At 46.5% G+C, this 18,832-nt stretch overlaps 1 protein-coding gene across 1 annotated transcript; it reads left to right on the forward strand.

Moving 5' to 3' along the window:
- Window positions 1-797: 797 nt before the first annotated feature.
- FAM220A (family with sequence similarity 220 member A) lies at window positions 798-18,073 on the forward strand. Its single transcript, XM_046667465.1, has 2 exons — window positions 798-934; window positions 16,221-18,073. The coding sequence occupies exon 2, from the start codon at window positions 16,303-16,305 to the stop codon at window positions 17,098-17,100; it is 798 nt and encodes a 265-aa protein (XP_046523421.1). The 5' UTR covers window positions 798-934; window positions 16,221-16,302; the 3' UTR covers window positions 17,101-18,073.
- The last annotated feature ends 759 nt before the right edge of the window (window positions 18,074-18,832 follow it).

Here is an 18,832-nt window from a genome sequence, read left to right on the forward strand (position 1 = left end):
CCAGAACACTAGAAGTTTTGGAAGTTTCAACATTTTCACTTTCACATCAGGGGCTTTAATTAATATCATAATTATTAAAATATCAAACTTTCTATAAGTCGACGCTGAACAGAATGGCTGGGGACCGTAAGCAATCCACATGGGGAGCATGTTCTGCCTGTCGGCCCCAAGAAGCTACCCTGTGTTTGCTTTTTATAATTGTGGCAGATAGACATAACGTAAAAGTTACAGTTCTAATAATTTTTCAGCGTTCAGTTGAGCAGCATCAAGTACATTCACATTTTCGGGCGACCCTCCGATTCAAATTCACCATCATTTCATCCCTTGCCACTAGGGGGCAGACGGAGACAGCGCATCCGCCGCCCTCCCCGTGCCGCCTCGTCCACGCATGCGTGTCTCACCTGGGGAAGGTGACAGAGGCGGGGCCTCGGGGCGGGGCCGGGGCGCGCAGGCGCGGCGCGGGCATTGTGACGTCAGGCCGCGCGGCCGGGCTGGGAGCGGGCGGCGGCTCGCGGAGGCGCTTCCCCGAGCGTGACGCGCGGACTGCCCTCCCCGCGGCCCGCCCGCCCACCGGCCTTGCCGCCGCCTCCCTCTCTCCCTCAGCGCGCCGAGCGCGGGCCAGCGGCCGGGGCGGAGGCCCGGGGTCGACGCGGCGCCGACAGGGCGGGCGGGCTTCGGAGCGCCGGGCGGCCCGGGTCCGCGGCCGGTCGGTGCTCGGCGGGCGGGCGGGCGGCGGGCTCCGGTCTATATGGCGGCGGCTCTGTCGGGCCTGGCTGTCCGGCTGTCGCGCTCGGCCGCCGCCCGCTCCTATGGGGTCTTCTGCAAGGGGCTGACCCGCACGCTGCTCATCTTCTTCGACCTGGCCTGGCGGCTGCGCATCAACTTCCCCTACCTCTACATCGTGGCTTCCATGATGCTCAACGTCCGCCTGCAGGTGGGTGAGCCGCGCCCGCCTGGTCCCTCTCCCCTGACCCTCCCGAGCGCAGGTCTGTGCCCCGCGGCCCGGCCCACCTCGCCCGGGACGATGAAGATGCTGCCGGGCTGGATGCTGAGTGTGGATGCTGCCAAGCACCGTACATTTCTCCTGCAGACCCGCGGGAGAAAACCCGCCGGGGTTATTGTTATCCCCGTTCTGCAGACGGTGCTGTGGGGAGGAGGACGGGGTGGGGCGGCTTGCCTTGGGTACGGGCCGATGGCTGCGGGGTGGGGTCCGCAGAGAGGCGAGTGAATGCTGGTACGGGCTGGAAAGGCCCCGAAAAGGAAATCTGGAACAGAAAATTACAGATGGTTGGGTTTGTGGTTGACTTTACTAGTTCTCAAACTTTACGAAGCTTGAAAAAAAAAAAAATCCTTCAAACTTAAAAGTGGGTTAATTAATGTTAACTCGTGTTCTGATGGGTGTATCTTATTTATCCTGGCCAGGGGTGGAAGCGGGCTGGGGGTGAGGAAGAGGGAAAATGAAGTGGAAGAGATAGAGACCCAAAAGGTTCAGAGGGCCGAAACAATTCAGTTTTGAAATAATACGCACACGGACTCGCACACGCCCAGCACCCTGGTGATCACCCTTGCGACAAATGACTGACATTTCCACCTACGTTGAATTACAGCTGCCTTTTTTTAGTAGAAGGGAAGGTCATCAGATTGAGAATTATTCCTTTCCAGGTATGTCACAGATGGTCAAGAGCTTAGCTTCTCTTGGATTCCGTTTACCAATCTTGGAGTGCCTACTATGTGTTGGGCACAGGCTCTGTGATGGAGGAGGGGCGGGTCCCTGCCCTGGGGAGTGTGTGGGGGGGCTTACAGCCTGACAGTAGTTGTTTCTCTCTGGTGTGCAAAATTAGGAAGTCTGAGCCATAGGACCAGGCAGTGTTGAGGCCACGTGGGTGTTGTCCTTTTTTCCCCGTCTGGTTTGGTTTTATCAGATTGGAATTGTCCGTGTGCCTGGACCTTCAGGTTTCTGGTGCCCATCGCTGGTCTTGGCAGGCCACATAAGACTTAAAATCAACTGTTGGTCAAAATTGTGTTAAGGTGAGTTGAGATGAACCTGCCTCTTTATTTCAAAGTCCAAATTGAGATGCTTTTTTTTTTTTTTTTTTTAAAGATTTTATTTTTCCTTTCTCTCCCAAAACCCCCCTGGTACATAGCTGTGTATTTTTAATTGTGGGTCCTTCTAGTTGTGGCATGTGGGACGCTGCCTCAGCATGGCTTGATGAGCAGTGCCGTGTCCGTGCCCAGGATTTGAACTGGCGAAACCCTGGGCCACCGAAGCAGAGCGTGGGAACTTAACCACTCGGCCACAGGGCCAGCCCCTGAGATGCTTTTATGCGAGCAAGGGCTTGTGGCGTCCTTAAGTGGTACCTGGCTGAAGGAGTAGAAAACCGAACTATCTTTGCAGCAGGTGGTATAAATGAGTAAAGGCTGCTGGGTGTGGGGACAGGGTAAACCAGAAAGACTTGACATTAAACCCTGAGCATCGTACTAGAAACGGAGGAATTACATAACAAGGAATCTGTATTGTAATGATTGAGAGTAAGTGCATTTTGGAGGAGGGAAATTGGTCTATGATAGAAGTGAGGTGGCAAAAATAAAAAAGTAAAAATTAAAAATTAAAAAAAAAAAGTGATGTGGGCAGTCAGGAGAGCCTAGACACACCAATCCCAGATGCCCGTAATGGCTGACTTGGTGGACTCGATGTCAAACAGATGTGCTCTAGCCAGTTGCCACTCACCAGCTCTTCTTTGCCAGATCTAGTGATTTCCCAGCAAAGTTGGAACTCTTGATTTTTAAATATCAACTCAAATTAAAAAAAAAAAAAATTTGTGTCCAAAACAAAACGCATCTGCAGGCTATATTTGACTCCCAAGCTCCTACTTTGGAACCTCTTGTCTGGAGTTACATTAATACTTTGCAGTCATTTGTCAAATCATGAGAACAACTGTAAGAGAGAACTTCGTACAGAATGCTGAAAATTACCCTGTTTTGTACCATTAGAAAAATTGCCTTTCTCATAGGTCCACATACTGTTGATGAGCACCCCCTAGTCCAAGCTACCATATTCACTTGCACGGACTATTGCAGTAGCCTCCATCTATTCTCTACAGGCTAGTTAGAGTCTTTTAAAAATGTAGATCATGACATTCCTCACAAACAAACAGTTTCCCAGAGCACACAGAATGCAGTTCACCTGTTTTTACCCTGCAGTGCCGACTTCCGCCCACCTCTGACCTCTCACCTGATTTGCTCCTTGCTTGTCACATCTCCCTTTTTCCTTTCTACTCTTTGTATGCACCGAGCCCCTTCCTGCCACTGGGCCTTTGCACATGCTGTTCTCGCCACCTTGAATGCTCTCCTTTGGCTCTTTGAATGCTGGTACATTCTCACGCTTCAGTTCTCGTTTCAGAGAGGACTTGTGATCACCATATTGATGTGATCTTGCACCTGCTTGTCTTCATTGCAAGAGTGCTGAAGGCTTGTTTGTTTCAGAAGCAGTAAAGGGTGGGGTGAGGGACTCCGTTTCTAGTACGATGCTCAGGGTTTGCAGATCTCTCAGTTGTTCTGAGGGTTGTGAGATGATCTCTGGGAAGGTTATTCAAGTGCAAATTTCATAACAAGGAATCTGTATTGTAATGATTGAGAGTAAGTGCATTTTGGAGGAGGGAAATTGGTCTATGATAGAAGTGAGGTGGCAAAAATAAAAAAGTAAAAATTAAAAAAAAAAAAGTGATGTGGGCAGTCAGGAGAGCCTAGACGCAGCAATCCCAGATGCCCATAATGGCTGACTTGGTGGACTCAATGTCAAGCAGTAGTCCAGCTCAGCACAGCTTTAGAGAATTGCGGGAGCTGAATGCTCCAGGCATGGAGTGTGGGCCTTTTCAGGTCAGGGCTGAGTGGGGTTTGGGCAGGCACGGACAAGGTGGTCACCAGCTACTTTGGGGGAGGGCTGTCTAAGAACCGGGGATTTTAGGTTTGATGTGGAGCTTGATTAAGTGCACCAGCAGCCGTTTCACATGCTGGGGGGGACTGGGTGGGGGTGGGAGTGTCTCTCTTCTTTACTGTAATAGTTACATCTGCTACTTTAAACTCCCCTGCAGGGTTAGAATTTCTGTTCATTTGTGGAAAATCAGCTTACCTGATTTGAGGCTTTAATTATTCTGGCCTCTGCTAAAGGGAGGTGCAATAGGAAATGGAATCTGAGTAAAGGGGGACAGCCCGGCGCACTGCCTTCTTTTTGTTCAGAACGCTCTGTACCCCTCCTCTCCATCTGTTTTGAGAGTAATGAGGAATAAAGGACTCCGTTTCTCACGTTTCCTTAAAAGCTCCGAGGCATCTCTTCGTAGGGCAGCGAGGCATTTTAAGGAGGTGCATACCTCTTTAATATGAAAGATGATTAAATGACAAAATAGGTGCAAGACGGCTTTGTGAACTCAGAAGGTTGTGATTTAAAAATACTGTTTGCAAGCAAGCCTTAATCTCGAGTCATTAACATCCTACTTATTCTAGACAGAATCTGAAATATAAGGCAGTAAAAAAAATGAGAATGCATACCAAACACTAAATGTAAAAGCAAGATAAAAAATTGTGCTGACAACCTGCTGTAATTTAACTAGTTGTGCTACAACTTTTCAGTTATGTGGCTTGTGGGAAGAATCAAGTATCTTAGCCCCAGGTCACCTCGATTCCTATAACTATTAAAAGAGAAGGCCCAGGGGCTGGCCTGGTGGTGCAGCGGTTAAGTGCGCACGTTCCGCTTCTCGGTGGCCTGGGGTTCGCCGGTCCAGATCTCGGCTGCAGACATGGCACCGCTTGGCAAGCCATGCTGTGAAAGGCATCCCACATATAAAGTAGAGGAAGATGGGCATGGATGTTAGCTCGGGGCCAATCTTCCTCAGCAAAAAGAGGAGGATTGGCAGTAGTTAGCTCAGGGCTAATCTTCCTCAAAAAAAAAAAGAGGAGGCCTGAAAAAGAACAATCAGAGACAGGAAGATGCCTCATCCTCCGGCGCCACAGCCACACCACCAGCACACACTGGCGCTGACCAGGCCGGGGAACCTTCCCTCGGCTCCTCCCTCTACTCGTTCTGTTTCTAACTGCTTTTTCATCGGCTCCTCTTTCTGAATGGCTTTCTAAATCCATAGCTCCATAGGTTTCCATGTTTCCGTATCACTTGAAAACATTCATTCATTCATTCATTCCAGTCAGATAAACAGAGCTCAGAAATGCAGGAGCAAGGGGGTTGCTGTTCTAAATAGAGCAGTCAGAGTGGGCCTCGGTGATGAGGTGGCATTTGAGCGAAACCCTGAAGGAGGTCCGGGCTTTAGCCTTGCAGATGTCTGGGTTACAAGAGTATTTCATCTTGTGCAGAGAACGCCCTACCGCTGGTGCAAGGCCAGCGTGTTCTAGAACAGCAGGAGGCTGGTCAGGGAGGAAGGAGGAGGCAGGAGGTTCCGACTGAGACGTTAGCTCAGGTGGTGTCTTGTAGACATTGACAAGACTTTGGCTTTGGCTCTGGTTAAATGATCTTTCTTATGTCTGAACGATTTCAGAAGTAGTGAGGATTCCAAGACCCTAGACCCAGCGTCAGTTCCAGCTTGAAAGGAGTTTTTTTCCTTTTGCTTGATTGACGTCAAGCTCCTAGAAGAAAACTGGAAGAAATGATGGACTATTAAAGAAATGTTATAAAAGCTTATAAGCTTTGTAAAAGCTTAGCGGGCCAAGTCGAAAGCTCAGTTAAACTTAGGAGTTTGTTCTGGCTTCTGAGATAACGAACAACAGTATGTTTGAGGTGATAAGTACCAAACATGTAGGAACACAAAAATACTACGGGATCTTTCGGGTCTTTCACGTGAATGCTTTAATCGTCATTTTTCATACACTTCTGAAAAATTTTCAACCTGTACAAATAGGTTGAAGTAGGTTTTGAAAAATTTTCTCTCTCTATAAAATTTGAAAGAGTAGTACCATGAATATGTGTATCCTGGACTCGAGTTCTTTAAAAGTGTTACCAATAGTCGTATAATGGTTCAGGCAGATATTAAAGGATATGAGTTAGATCTGTATGTAACTCATGTTAAAAGATATTCAGAAAGAAAAAGATATTCACCATATATAAAGCGAAGAAAAAGCAAGTCTAAAAATCATCTATGTAGTATTAGCACATTTATAAACTTTTTCATACATGTGCTTGTCAATACCTGTGGCAGCGTTCCAGGACCAGGGCGTAGCCCTCACTCAGGAGAGAGCCGAGGCCTTGCTTCTCAGATGATCTGTGGAGAAGGACCAGTTTCTTCACCTCCACAGGTGGTGGTGGGGTGCTTATAAACAACCAACATTTATTTCTCACTGTTCTGGAGGCTGAGAAGTCCAAGATCAAGGTGCCAGCATGGTCAGGCTCTCGTGAGGGCCCTCCTGGTTCATAGCCAGTGCCTTCCCACTGTGTCCCCCCATGGTGGAAGGGGCTAGAGTTCTCTGTGGGGTCTCTTTTATAAAAATACTCATCTCATTCATGAAGGCTCCACTCTCAAGACATAAACACTTCCCAAAGGCCCCACCTCCTAATACTATCATCTTTGGGGGTTAGGGTTTCGGCATATGAATTTTGGGGGGTTGCAAACATTCAGACCAAACCACCTCCTGATAGCTTTGTAAGAGCCAATAAAAATGAATTGATTTCACATGCAAAAGAGTGACGTTGGACCCTTACCTTACACCGTAAATTAGAATTAACTCAAAATGGATCACAGACCTAAACGTAAGGGCTAAAACTATAAAGCTCTTAGAAGAAAACATAGGGGGAACTTGGCAATGATTTCTTGCTAACACACAGGCAACAAAAGAAAATATAGGTGAACTGGACTTCATCAAAATTAAAACATTTTGCATCAAAGGACTCTATTAAGAGACTGAAAAAGACAACTCACAGAATGGGAGAAGGTGTTTGCAAATCATTTATCAGATAAGGGTTAATATCTAGCGTAAGTAAAGAACTCTTACCTCAACAACGACAAAAAACCAATCCAAAAATGGGCAAAGGGCCTGAATAGACATTTCTCCGAAGCGGATATACAAATGGCTAGTAAACCTGTGAAAAGATGGGCAACTGGAACATGTTTGTGGGCAGCCAGGCCACTAACTACAGTGAGGACCTGACATGTCACCATGATGAGCTCTGAGCCCCAGCTCACCCCCTACAACCTCATGGCCCCATGGGATGACCCAAGGAGGGGCCCCAGTGTCCAGGCCCCCTTCCTTGTCCTGGCCCTGCAGGTTGTGGACACAGCCCCCAGTGTCCTCCTGCCCCTGGGCTCTCACGGACCCACCTGAGTCCGCTTTTCTCTGTGAGACTCTCAGCCTTCCCCACCCCCTGGACTCTCACAGACCCGAAGGGTGAGTGACCACCCATTTCTCACTGGCAGAATCTCCCAGCCCAGACCCAGGGACCCCCCACGCCAAACTCAGCCTCCGAGATGCTCCACTAACTGCCCCAGCTCCAAATCTGAGCCTCAATCCACACAGACAGAGACACCCCCCCCCGACCCTGTCCTCCCTTGGGGTGGCACTGTCGCCAGCACCCCTCCCCTCTGCCAGGGAGGCAAGACAGTCCAGTGCTGGGGCAAACAAAAACGTCATTTGGGAAATGCAAATCAAAACTACAATGACATATGACTTCACACCCGGTAAGATGGCTATTATAGAAAAGAAGGAAAATAAATGTTGGTGGGGACGGGGAGTAAAAAGAACCCTTGTGCACTCTTGGTGGGAATGTAGAATGATGCCTGCTATGGAAAACAGTTTGTCGATTCCTCAAAAAGTTAAATGCAGATTTACCATATGATTGAGCATTCTGCTTCCAGGTGTATACTCACAAGATGTGAAAGCAGGGGCTCAGACACTTGTACTCCAGGGTTCGCAGCAGCCAAAAAGTAGACGCAACCCAAGTGTCCATCAACAGATGAGTGGATAAACAGAACGTGCTGCGTACATACAGCGGAATGTTATTCAGCTTTCAAAAGGAAGAACGTTCTGATTCCTGCTATAGTGGAATAAACCTCGAGGACATCATGCCAAGTGGAGTGTCAGACACAGAAGGACACTTAGATGAGGTCCCTAGAGTAGTCAAACTCATACAGACAAAGTGGGATGGTGGGGAAAGAGGAGCAGAGTTAACGTTTAATGGGGCAGGGCTCAGTTTGGGCAGATGAGAAGGTTCTGGAGACGGGTGGTGGTGGTGGTCGCACAGCAGTGGGAACGTACTTAAGCGCCAGTGAGCCATACACTTAAACGTGATTAAAATGCTCAATTTCGTTACGTATTTTTTACTGCAAATTTTTAAAAAAGCTTATTACTAGAACAGTGATTACGCTGCTGGATGTTGTGGCCATGTTGAGTTACCACGAAAGTTTCTAAGTGCGTATTCTTAATTCTGTTCCTAGATGATCACAGTAACAAATTTCCTGGAGTCGGGGAGGACACGCGAGACAGTGGCTCTTGCCCCTGTGAGGACTTTGGCTTGTCCTCTGAGTGAAATGGGAAACATTTCACTGAGACGTGACCCCATCTGATTTACTTTCTGAAAGGATCATTCTTTAAAAAGCTTTATTATGGGAATATTCAAATATACACACAAATAGTATATTGAACCCATGTATCCATCACCCCTTTTCAATAAGGATCAACTCTCTGCTAACCTTGTTTTATCTATTTCACCCCGACCCTGCACTGTCTCCATCTCCCCACCCCACACTGGAGTATTTTAAATAAATCCTAGTCAGAATCGATCACTTTTTTGGTTTATTTTTTTCCTTTTTCCTTTGAAATAATTTGACTTAGAGAAAAGTTGAAAAATCTTACACAGAGCTCTCGTAGACCCTTCGCCTGGCTTCCTCTGATGTCAACATCTTACGCGACTGTCGAACGGTTGTCAAAGCTGAGAGATTAGCATCAGTCCAGCACTCTCTGGAGTTCCTCAGTTTTTCCCACTAAATGTCCTTTTTCTGTTCCCGGACCCCATTGCCTTGAGTTGCCGTGTCTCCTTAGCTGCCTCCTCCAGTCTGTGACATTTCTTTGGTCTCCTCTTTTCCTTTGTGTCCATCAATTGGACATTTGGGCCGTTTTCACTCTGGCTGTTATGAATAATGCTGCTGTGAACGTTCCTGTGGAGGTTTTGTGTGGCCATGTCTTCGTTTCTCTTGGCTGCATACCTAGGAGTGGCATTGCTGGGTCCTGTGGTGACTGTTTAACCATTTCAGCAGGACTGCTCTTGCCGTGCTGTAAGGGCGGAAGGTGGAAGCGGGAGACCCTTCGAGGAATGTGGGACAGAGGTGGGGGGGTTCAGGGCGGCTGCGGGGGGTGGGAGGAGGTGGTTTGTTGTGGGTGTATTTTGGTGTTTGGTTTTGCCTGCCTGCCTCAGAGGACGAGGTGTGTGTGGGAGAAAGACTTGTTGGCATTTCTTTTTGTGAACTATCCCTGTTCTTCGCCCATTTTTCTGTTGGGTTGTTCATGGTCTTCATCTCTTGGAGCTTTGCGTCTGTTAGGTAAAAGTTGTCTGTGATAAGAGCTGAAATTTTTTTTCTAGTTACTATATTTGATTTTGCTTATGGCATGTTTTTGCCATACTGAAGTTTATTTTTATGTGGTCAAAGTTAATAATCTTTTCTGACTTTTGGGTTTTGTTACAGTTGGAAAGGCCTTCCCAACTCGAAACATATAAGGAATCCACCCATATTTTATTGTGGTACTATTATGTACACTTTTTACTTTTAAATATGATACATTTGCGTTTATCCTGATATATAGGGTGTGATAAGGTTTGAAACCGACCTTTCTCCAAACAGCACTGCAGTGAAAAACCTCGTGCACGGGCCCTTTTTGTCCTTGTATGTGTGTACGCTAGAAAGTGGGCTTCAAGAAGACAGCTGTTCGTCTGCTTGGCCTTGCATCCTGATCCGAGTGCTTGGCTTAGGGTGGGGGCTCCGCGAACGCCTGCCGATTGAACCTCTAGCACGACTGCAGGAGCGGGATCCCGAACGGAAGGTTATACGCATTTGCAAATGATTTTGAAGTTATTGCCAGCTTGCCCTCCACTGAGTTGTTCCACTGTGTTTTCTTCTGGCAGTGCCGGGGGTGCCTCTGGGTGCTCCCCGTTTGCTCTTCAGCCCCTGCAGCCTGGGCCTCGGCCTCTGCCCCTCCATGGAAATGTGCTGGTCGGTGTTTAGGCCACTTCCATGTTGCCATCCAGCAGTCACTTCTCTGTCCTCAGCTTTGCAGAACCTCGCGGCAGCATTTTGTCGTTCATTCCCCAAAACACTCTTATGATGATGATTATAGCTGCTGTTTATTGGATGCCCATGGGATGCTGGTCAGAGAAGATGCTAGGCACTGTCACACGTTTTTTTCTTTTTCTTTTTCGGAGGAAGATTAGCCCTGAGCTAACATCTGCCAATCTTCCTCTTTTTTCTGAGGAAGACTGGCCCTGAGCTAACATCCGTGCCCATCTTCCTCTACTTTGTATGTGGGATGCCTGCCACAGCATGGCTTGCCATGCAGTGCCGTGTCCACACCTGGGATCCGAACCGGTGAACCCGGGGCCGCTGAAGCAGAACGTGCGAACTTACCTGCTGTGCCACCGGGCCAGCCCTGCTGTCACACATTGAGTGCTCACAACATCCTGAGGAAAGAGGATCGCCCGAGGCCCCCGAGCTGGGTTCACAGCCTGGCCTTCAGCCGTGCGAGCGCACCTTTGGCGTCCAGGTGGCCGAAGGAGGAAGCAGGGTGGTGGCTAGCGAGAGCTGCACACTTGGCTTTTTAAGGGCAGGTATGATTTGGGCACACTGACTGATCAGTGACGGGAACTCAGTACTGGCAGTGTGTTTCCTGTCGTTATGATTCAGCTTTGTGTGGACATGACTGAGTCGTTCCTCTTTCTCATCCTCTAGGCTGTGTAGCAACTTGAGGAATTTGTTTCAGCCGCCACCTCAGTCTGATCATTTTAGTCGTGAGCACAGCGATGTTAAGGTGTGCTGATGTTCACATCTGAAGGCTGGGTGAGGCCAGGATGGTCTGGGATCGAATTTGTGAGCCTTCGTAAGGCAGGCCCCCACTCCAAGCCCATTGTCGTCCTGACCTGGCCGAGCAGCCGCTGCTCGCGTAGCTGTGTCTTCCCCCGGCCCCCTTGTGGGAATAGCCTTGCCAGCTGGCTTTTGGGAACGTAGACGCCGGGATATTTTTAGTTTACGGAGCAGTGGTATCCAGACCGTTAGGTCTCTGAGGCCATTAATAGCTCAGGTTAGGGAAGGTAAGGTGACAGCAGTCCAAGAGGGCAGCAGCTGCCTAATTGGGTCAGGCCTATTGTCACGCAGCAGGTCAGCTGCCTCCCTCGGGCAGGGGTTTTTGTGGAAGATGATTGCCCATGTCCACACTGAGGATCGCGGACATACCCAGACAGTCTCGTTTCCCCGAGCACATCCCCCGCTCTGCCTCTGTGGTTCCACTTTCGATCTTTGGCATCTTTGGGTTGGGGGGGATGAGGGAGTAAGTTCAGGAATTTACTCCCACTGCCGCACTTTATTTTTCCTAAATTGTACTGTCTTCAACTTCAAAACAGTCTCCTTCCCTCATTCTGGTGGTCTCAGTTTTGGTGAATAAGTGTGTTTGCCATAATTTATGCTGCTTATTATTTTGTAAACTTAGCGTGGACGTGGGAGATGAGATAACTGGGGCCAAGGACAGTTAATTATATGATTAGGCATACTTTATTTGGTACACTATAATGGACCAATATATGTGTAGTATAGGGAGAATAAACTACAAAAAATATTTCACAGATGACATGTTTAGAAGTTATTTGAAAGTTCTTTCTGGCTCTCAGAATAGAAGTGATGTGTGTAAGAGTCTCATACCAGAAGAGCTGGCTAGCTGAGCGTTCAGAGCCAAAATGTTTTCACCGACCTCCTAAAGTATTTTTATTAAGAGAATTAAATACATAGTTTATTACCAAATTTGCTAAAGAACCAGAAGATCTTCAGTAAATAACTTATTCTGTCATTATTAAATACATGATTACATTAATCTTACCTTATTTAAGATATTGTAACAGTTCTGGAAATACTTTATTTTTCTGAACAGTACTAAGTCCTTGTACAAGGACGTAATAAAAGTGGCTAGAAACTAATTTTCCTGAGAATTGGCCCATATTAAATGACCTGTTTTTCTTAAGATTTTTTCCAAAACCTATTTTAAGATGTATTAAAAAGGGGCCGGCCCGGTGGCACAGTGGTTAAGGGCACACATTCTGCTTCAATGGCCCGGGGTTTGAGGTTCGGGTCCCAAGTGTGGACGTGGCACCGCGTGGCAAGCCATGCTGTGGTAGGCGTCCCACATACAGAGTAGAGGAAGATGGTCACGGATGTTAGCTCAGGGCCAGTCTTCCTCAGCAAAAAGAGGAGGATTGGCAACAGATGTTAGCTCAGGGCTAATCTTCTTCAAAAAAAAGATGTATTAAAAATATATTTAGGAATCCTTCCATTTCAGGAAAATGTTCATTCTTAGTACATTTCATTCAGATCAATAAAATAAATGTAAGATTTGAAATAATTTGGAAAGTTGATGTGAGAGAACTGTCAAGAGAAGTTAATTAGATTTGACTTGCAAACTTAGAAGGTATTTGTTTTGAATTGTAGCTGGAATCCACACTTAGGAGAATTGCACCTCTTAAAAGTTCTCAACACCAGAAAACAGAAATTATAATTATGTGTGGCAATGGATGTTGACTTATTGTGCAAGTGATCATTTTGCGATATATACAAATATCGAATCATTATCTTATACACCTGAAACTAATGTTATGTCAGTTATATCTCAATTTAAAAAAAAAGATTCCCGACCAATGCAACTGTGTTGGGGCCGGCCCGGTGGCACAGCAGTTAAGTTTGCACGTTCCGCTTCAGCGGCCTGGGGTTCTCTGGTTCGGATCCCGGGTGCGGACATGGCACTGCTTGGCAAGCCATGCTGTGGCAGGCATCCCACATGCAAAGTAGAGGAAGATGGGCATGGATGTTAGCTCAGGGCCAGTCTTCCTCAGCAAAAAGAGAAGGATTGGCAGCAGATGTTAGCTCAGGGCTAATATTCCTCAAAAAAAAAATTTAAAAATTTAAAAATTAAAAAAAATTTCATCTTCTGTTTGTATATTGCTTTATACTGTTCAAATATATTTTTATCAGTTATATAGAGTAATGGTCACAGTTCTATCAATAAAGAGTTTTCTGCGTGCCCCATAGATACGTCTATATCTATATCTGTCCTTATTTATAAACTATATATTTTGCTCCACCAAAATATGGTATATATGATAAAACAGAAAAAGTAAAGAGGGGGACAAGACAGCAGTGGAGTGGGAAAAGATATTCTGATACTTGCCCCCGTGCTTCTTGAGGTGGGGTCACCCCATTTTATTGACTGCTGGACTAGATTGTGTGAAGGATTTTTCAGAGTTTGCGTGTAGCTAACTTAGCAGTTTGTGCAGGAAATGTGTCTAACCACAGTCTTTCTGGAGCGCTCAATGCACTTGGCGTCTGTGACACGGAGTTTTCCCAGGGTGCTTTTGAGTCTTAGTCCCTGGTGGCTCTGGTGGCCCCTTGCCCGTCTGGTCTTTAGATCTTGGAGATCCCGGCCCTCTGTACCTTCTTTCCGTCTTCTCTCTTGATGTGTTATACAAGGGCCATCATTTTATCTACCTCCCGAAAGCTGGTGACTTCCGAATCTAGGTCCCCCGCTCTGACGTCTCTCTTGAGCTTGATTAGTCCAGCTGCTGGCGGCGTCCCGCAGTGAAACTCCGCACGTCCGTCTGCGCCCTGGGACTTCCCCCAGGCCTGCTCCCCCTCCCCGTTTTCAGTTAGTGACACCTTCAGTACCAGAATCGACAGTCAGAGCAACCTCACCTTTGACATCTAGTCAGTCCCGACGTTAAGAAGATACTTCCGTTCCTCTCTCCTCTTTGTTCTCCCAGCCTTCCTTCTTTGCCCTGCGCTCTTGGAATAGCTTCCTAGTTGCTGTGTCTAATGTGGTTCCTTTCCAGTCTAGCCACCTCACTGCAGCTGGAGTGATTAATCTAGACTGCAAATCTAGCCAGCGTTTCTGGGCTGAAAATTCCTCAGCAGCCGTCCGTCACCTGCTGAGTGAAAGCCACGCTCCTTGTAACCGCGGCCTGTCCCTCTTTGTCAGCCCCTCAGTGCCTTCCACTTCAGCTTCCAATAATACTTATTTGCTGTATTTTCTTCCCAGTATGCTCTCTCTGATTTTTTAAAACATTGAACACAAGTTTAGAGTCATATAGCTTACAGAGTCTCCTAGTTCCGTGAGATGATTTCAGAGAAACAGCAGTTTCCTGCTGCCCATTTCTCCATCCCCGTGGCCAACCACTTTCAGCTCTCGCTGGTTCTCTTGGTGTCCACTTCTCTGTCTCTAAATTACTGCTTATCTTGTTGCTTCTCGACTTTTCACTTAGGCTTTGTCTGTGTCTCACTGTGGGAGATGAGATGTGAGCTGTCTTTTGCCTGGCTTCTGCCTCCCGTACCCACATTTCCATCTCTCCTCCTTCCCAGTAGAGTTATTGCATTTTAGATGGCTGTTCCTTAGGATAGCTTCTTAGAAAAATTACTGAATATGATTTATATATTTATTTTTCATCTATTAATGTTCTGGGGCTATGGCTGTTTTTTAAAGGAACATGTGTCAGAGACTTTTTAACTTATCAATTAATGACGGAACTAGTAGAATGTTCTAATCAGTTTAAAAGAGAATTTAGACCACACACACACACACACACACACACAATATCAGGAATGCTAAAGTGAATTTACAAATGTAAAACTGGTCAGCATCCACAGGGCAGTCATCAGTTGCATTCCTCTGGATGAAATTAATTTTCATTTCTTTGGACAGGAAATGGTTCGCCTTCCTCTTAAGGTTCCCACAGCTCACAGGATTGTAGAGCAGCTCAGAGGCAAAGGTGCAGGGCCCTGTAGAATTAGGTAACCCAGAGGATGCACTGGACAGCACAGCCACTAATCTTACTTTTTGTCCATTTCAAAGCTTTTCACAGTTTTTGTGACCTCTTCCCCATTTGGCACATAGCAATGTCAAAGCTTATTCTTGGTCACAGAAGGAGACTGGTCTCACTAGGTTTGCAGGTGCAGCAGGGGTGCTGACCAGATGGGCCACCTCGAGTTTGCTCTTGAACAACTGCTGACATCACAAAGCAACTTCTGTCCAGAAGTTTTTATGGAGAATCTCTTGCAAACACTCAATTATTTGCTAGTCTGAGAGTGGGGAACTAACTCCAAGAAGCTGTCTCCGCCATATTTTTACTTGCAGTACCTATGAATTTTGGTGAATTCTTCCCTTATCGAGGCTCCAGAATTTGCTGAGCTTCCTGACCTGCCAGCGAGAGATCTTCCTTCCTCCTTTAAGGCTGGGGTCTTGTGTGCCAGGACCCCTCCAGCTGCTTCTCCTGGGAGGGCTTTGTAGAGATTGGATCCATAAGTAAAGTTGACCTTGATTGCTTAAAAGTGGCTTGTCACACCTGAGACACAGAATCGTTTTCAAATAGGACACTTCGGGTAAGGCCTTGGTTGCGTAATTGAGTCACACAATTCTGTCCCATTAAAAGGACAGATTTTTATTGAACCTATGCAGATAATTATGTTGCTGTGAAAAGTACAAAGCCTAAGAATGTTTTTTTAAAATTTTTAAGTATTATTAGGAAATGCTGCATTAATAAAGTACTGTTCTTTTTGTTGTGATCTCTAATTGGTAGGTTGTCGTCCTGTTTTCTATCAAACTGTAGGGATCCTTGGGACCAGCCCTGTGGCACAGCGATTAAGTTCGCACCCTCTGCTTTGGCAGCCCCGGGTTCACTGGTTCAGATCCCGGGTGTGGACCTATGTACCGCTTGTCAAGCCATGCTGTGGCAGGCATCCCACATATAAAGTAGAGGAAGATGGGCACAGATGTTAGCTCAGGGCCAGTCTTCCTCAGCAAAAAGAGGAGGATTGGCAGCAGGTGTTAGCTCAGGGCTAATATTCCCCCCCCCCCGAAAAAAAATAGGAATCCTTGGTACCAGAGACTATTAAAGAGATCTTGACATTTGTTAGAAAATATCCGATGTGTGTAGACTCTCTTGAGACTGTATCTTCATTATAACACTTTAATTTGATTATGTTTTTCAGGTTCACATCGAGATCCATTGAAGGCCGTCTGCTGACTGACAAAGGCGTGTCCTCAGGCTCACTGCATCCGAGAACACACAGCATGAGGGACGGAAGAGGGACTCTTGGCACCTGCCTTGCAAAAGTGAAGGGAGGGGGAGAGGACGTGGCCACACTATTACGTAGACTTAGAAGAACACAGAAGGGGGGCCCCCGCCCATCAGGTGATGTACCTTCCTGGGTGATTAAGCCTGCAGTTGATGTCAATGGAAATTCACAAAATGAGGAGATGAAATCATTGGAAATGAAAAATGATCCGAGTGAGTTCAACCTCTTGTCTCACCATGGCAGCAAAGTGCTTCCATCTTTGGAAGAATCATTAAGGAGAAATTCAGCTTCCGCAGCGGCTCAGAGCAAGATTGTGGATCTGTTCTTTGCGCCTGTAGAAGAGCGTTTTGCTTGGGTGTCCTGTGGCGTTGGGGAAGCTCTGGTGAGGGACTGGCTGGGAGGAGGGCCCAGGGCCACTGACGGCCACAAAGGACGGTGCCACAAAGGAAAGCCTTGGGAGTCAGGACTACCATGCCATCAAGAACGGTCAGAAATGGGGATTTCTGAGGATGCACCGCCCAGTGCTATTCTTGAGGGGCTAGGCCCTGAGTTGGAACTGTCTGGCCTGCATTGCACGCTGTCTACACTGCTGCACGCGCGTCCTGAGATATTCCTGAATGATGAGACGAAACCTGTTTTCCTTGGCCATTCAAAGCCCACGTCTTCAGAGCAAACAGTAGAAGACAAGAAAGTGCTTTCGAGTGTAAAAAGTCCCTCATGTGGTCTGCAGATGACACTGGGCTTGCTGGCTCTACAAGCTTTTGAATTAGCAAAGCCGTCACGCCATAGTTAAGGTACAAGCAGAACAATAAAAATAGTGAGATTAATTTTAAAAATTGTCCTAGAATGATTTCTTTCGCATTAAATCTGGCTGCAGACAGTGCAGCCGTGAAGTTCTGCTTTGGTTTATGTGACCAGACAGAATTCAAGTGAGTGGAATTTAAACTCATGGAGAGCTGGTTGATGTGGAAGGAGATGTTGAGAATGTTTTAAAATGTGCTTAAAGGACATTCAGGATTGGGAAACCATTTCCTGGAAAACGTTAATAGATCCCATTATAAATATCAGATTAGAACATCAAGATTTAACATAAAGTTCTTTGTGTATCTTCAACACCTGGTCTAAAGGGCTGCTGACCCAGATACCGTGTCTTCAGACTGTCTCTGACCATCTACCGGAAGTGCGTATTCATAAAAGTCAGCCCCTCGGTACTTGCTCTGAGCCTTGCTGAGTTGCTGGTAGGCTGTTATCATTTCTGCGTTTTGTAAAATAATTTTGGTCTGCAGCAAATCTTGATTTCTTTTCTCACATCCCTTTCCTTCCGCTTGAAATGTGGTTTAAATGGAGGCCCTACGGTGAAAGTTGCAATATTAAACTTACTTTTAGAATAGTCCTTCCTCAAACTAGGAACCCTAGCAGCGTTGCCTGAGAGAAAAACGAGCTTGCGACTCTGCCGCAGCTCGGTTAGAGAGAGGCAAATCGAGTATTTCCTTCTAGAAAGTTTCCAGGTTCTAGGAATTGAGGTAACTTTTACCCTGAGATTTTTCTGAGGTGTCCCCTTTTGTTGATACCTTCGATAAACGTCACTTCAGAGTGTAAGTTTTTAAGGAGTCCCGAAGTAAGACTGAAAACAACCACTTTTGGGGTTACTGATTGCATCTGTCAGTTTGTGTGCTGAATATTACTACACCGTGTGCTATTTTAGTGTTTTGGGAAAATGAAAAATAAAATCTGTTCTTTAGCATAATAAATATTTTATGTGTGTAGTCGTGGTTCACCTTGTCTTTTTATTAACGCTGTCTTCCTAATATTTAAAAATCTTTCAGCGCCAGTCAGAGTAGGTTGCAGATTTAGACAATTGGAAGCAGAGCCTGAAAAACAAAATGTCTAAAGCCGGGTCGAACTCAGTTCTCACTTTCGTCCCAGGATGTGATGAAATCGTGTCCTGTGGTCCTTAGGGTGGTGCTCGTAGAGTCCCCGAGTAAGAGTCCTCGAGAGAAAACCATCGCCAGCCAGTCTAAAGGGACAGCGTCCTGATTGAGCAATGAAAGCCCTGGCTAGTGGACACTCTGTTTGGGGTCACTGACATTGTGAAAGGAGACGAGGACACATTTCAGTGTTTTAAAATGAGAGCTGTTTTCTCGTTAAGTCCTTCTGCCCCCACCCCACCCTCCTTTGGTGGTGGTGGTTGTTTTAAACTAAGTCTCCTCCTCTGAGATGGAACTTTCCATGACTCATCAACTTTTATTTCCTTTGTTTTGTAAATTGCAAGTATACGTGTTTTCAACCAATTGCAAAGAACAAATACGGAATTCTCTATTTGGCATCAGATGCTAAATTAATGTGAAATGTCCTCATGTGGTTATATTAGAATAAAATGTGTTTTTTCTAAAAACAGCTTTGGGGAGAAGTTCGCATTCACTTTTTTCTTCACATTAACTTCTTAATTCACATGTACTTTGCTGCACTTTTTCCCTTTGGTGCTCCGTTGTGTCCAGTTCCTGTGTGAAGGTGGCCTCTCCTGT

This window comes from Equus quagga, chromosome 7 (genome assembly GCF_021613505.1).
Source record: "Equus quagga isolate Etosha38 chromosome 7, UCLA_HA_Equagga_1.0, whole genome shotgun sequence".
NCBI lineage: Eukaryota > Metazoa > Chordata > Mammalia > Perissodactyla > Equidae > Equus > Equus quagga.

Coding starts and splice junctions, on each gene's coding strand:
- FAM220A (XM_046667465.1), top strand. CDS start 16,303: ATGAGGGACGGAAGAGGGACTCTTGGCACCTGCCTTGCAAAAGTGAAG.